Source organism: Lupinus angustifolius, unplaced genomic scaffold, assembly GCF_001865875.1.
Source record: "Lupinus angustifolius cultivar Tanjil unplaced genomic scaffold, LupAngTanjil_v1.0 Scaffold_58_59, whole genome shotgun sequence".
Lineage (NCBI taxonomy): Eukaryota > Viridiplantae > Streptophyta > Magnoliopsida > Fabales > Fabaceae > Lupinus > Lupinus angustifolius.
This window is the reverse complement of record NW_017722850.1, coordinates 21,617-23,204: the sequence shown is the minus strand read 5'-3', so window position 1 is coordinate 23,204 and position 1,588 is coordinate 21,617. Positions and strand designations below refer to the sequence as shown.

The 1,588-nt window shown below is 36.4% G+C and overlaps 1 protein-coding gene across 1 annotated transcript in view; it reads right to left on the bottom strand.

Annotated features, from left to right (window-relative positions):
• Nucleotides 1-1,245, bottom strand: part of LOC109339135 (serine/threonine-protein kinase SRK2A-like) — a 4,020-nt gene extending 2,775 nt beyond the window's left edge. Inside the window, exon 1 of the mRNA XM_019576532.1 lies at nucleotides 768-1,245. Within this exon, the coding sequence (XP_019432077.1) occupies nucleotides 768-887 (120 nt within the window). The 5' untranslated portion in view covers nucleotides 888-1,245. The remainder of the gene's footprint in view (nucleotides 1-767) is intronic.
• Between the last annotated feature and the right edge of the window lie 343 nt (nucleotides 1,246-1,588).

Genomic DNA, 1,588 nt, shown 5'->3' with positions numbered 1-1,588 from the left:
GGTTTATATGGGACAAAGCCCAAAAGCCACACACCATCGTAGCTTAACCATTAAGCCTGATTGGGAAGTAGCACAAACTGTTATCAATTTGCCTCGCGAACGTGCTTATAGCGAGAAGGTAGCACCCTAAACTAAACTGACTTCCCCTCTTCCGCATCAATGCCTCCGCATCAATGCCTCACAATTAAAGTAGGTTGGAAAGGAACTTGATCCGCTTAAGGTTCTCCAATCAACAAGGGCTAGCTTTTGTGGTGTGGTTCTCTCAAGATTTGTAACAATTGATATCAGATCTTTCCACCATTTCTCTTAGCTGCAAACAAACAAACCAGGTGGTGATGGCGGCATTGAAGTGTTCACCCAAGACCAGTAAAAGGGCTGCACAGCCTGCCAACATGGGTATGCATGGCGGGGTGTTAGGATCCAACACCGAGGCATGGGACTTGTGTCTCACATCAGAACTACGGGATTCCAATTGTTCAAATCACGATTCATGAGGTTGTTAACTCAGAATCACTAATTATTGAGTTGTAATCGCTAACAGAGTAACATACATCTCTTTATATACTTAATAACCAAAATTGAAAGACTTTCTTGTTGAATATTATATTCCCTAATATCTAAGGAAAATGGATAAAATTCAACCCCCTTTCCTTCCTGTGTTCAAATTCACAAATCAAAACACCAATCTCACAAGATTCAAATAGAAAGAAAAACAGCAATTTTGATAAATCATGAATCATAAAATTGAACAGAAGAAAGGAACAAACTCTGTGACCACGCTCGATGTATTTCATGGCAACAAGCTCCTTGGTTTCCTTGTGCCTCATAAGCCTTGCCACCCCAAAATTCCCAGCTCCTAAATCCTTCACAGCCTCGTACTTTTCCATAGTAATTATTCCAATAAAGATACCCACCAACACAATCAAATAGGTTTATATGTGTGGAAATTGAATCAATCGAAATAGAATAGAATCAAAGGACCATTCTATTCTATCCTGCAATTGGATCAAAAGGGTATCCGAAAGTGGTCGCTTTCACTCAATCTAAAACGATTTTCGCCTAATTTCGTTCTTCTGTATATATAGAGAACAGGGAAAAAGGAAAGTGATGAATGAAGAATCTGGAGGGAATTGTTGCACGTGGTAGAGGATTAGAAAATTGGTAAAGAAAAGAAGAAAGTATGGGAATCCATTAACATGATAATGAGTGAAATTGAATGAGTGATAGTGCTATGAGTTTAATTTTATTCCTTAATTAGTTCATTAATTTTGTATTTTGATTTTGTTTTGTATAATAAGTTTTCTGTTCTGTTCTGCTCTACGTGGAATTGTTATTGGATCTCTAAAATCGCCTTTGAGCTAGGGGTACAAGGCCTCTTTATGCCTTTGTCTTCTTTCCATTTGCTATTTATTAATTATTATTTTTTCTAATATCACATTTTATCATCCTATAAGTAAAGAATTAGTATGACTATGCGTCTCAATATGTATCACTCCAAAAAATTGATCATTTTTAACCTTTTGATCATTTGGAAATATAGCAAAGTCTAATACAACTAAATCAATATCTTATCAATCATATTGAGTAT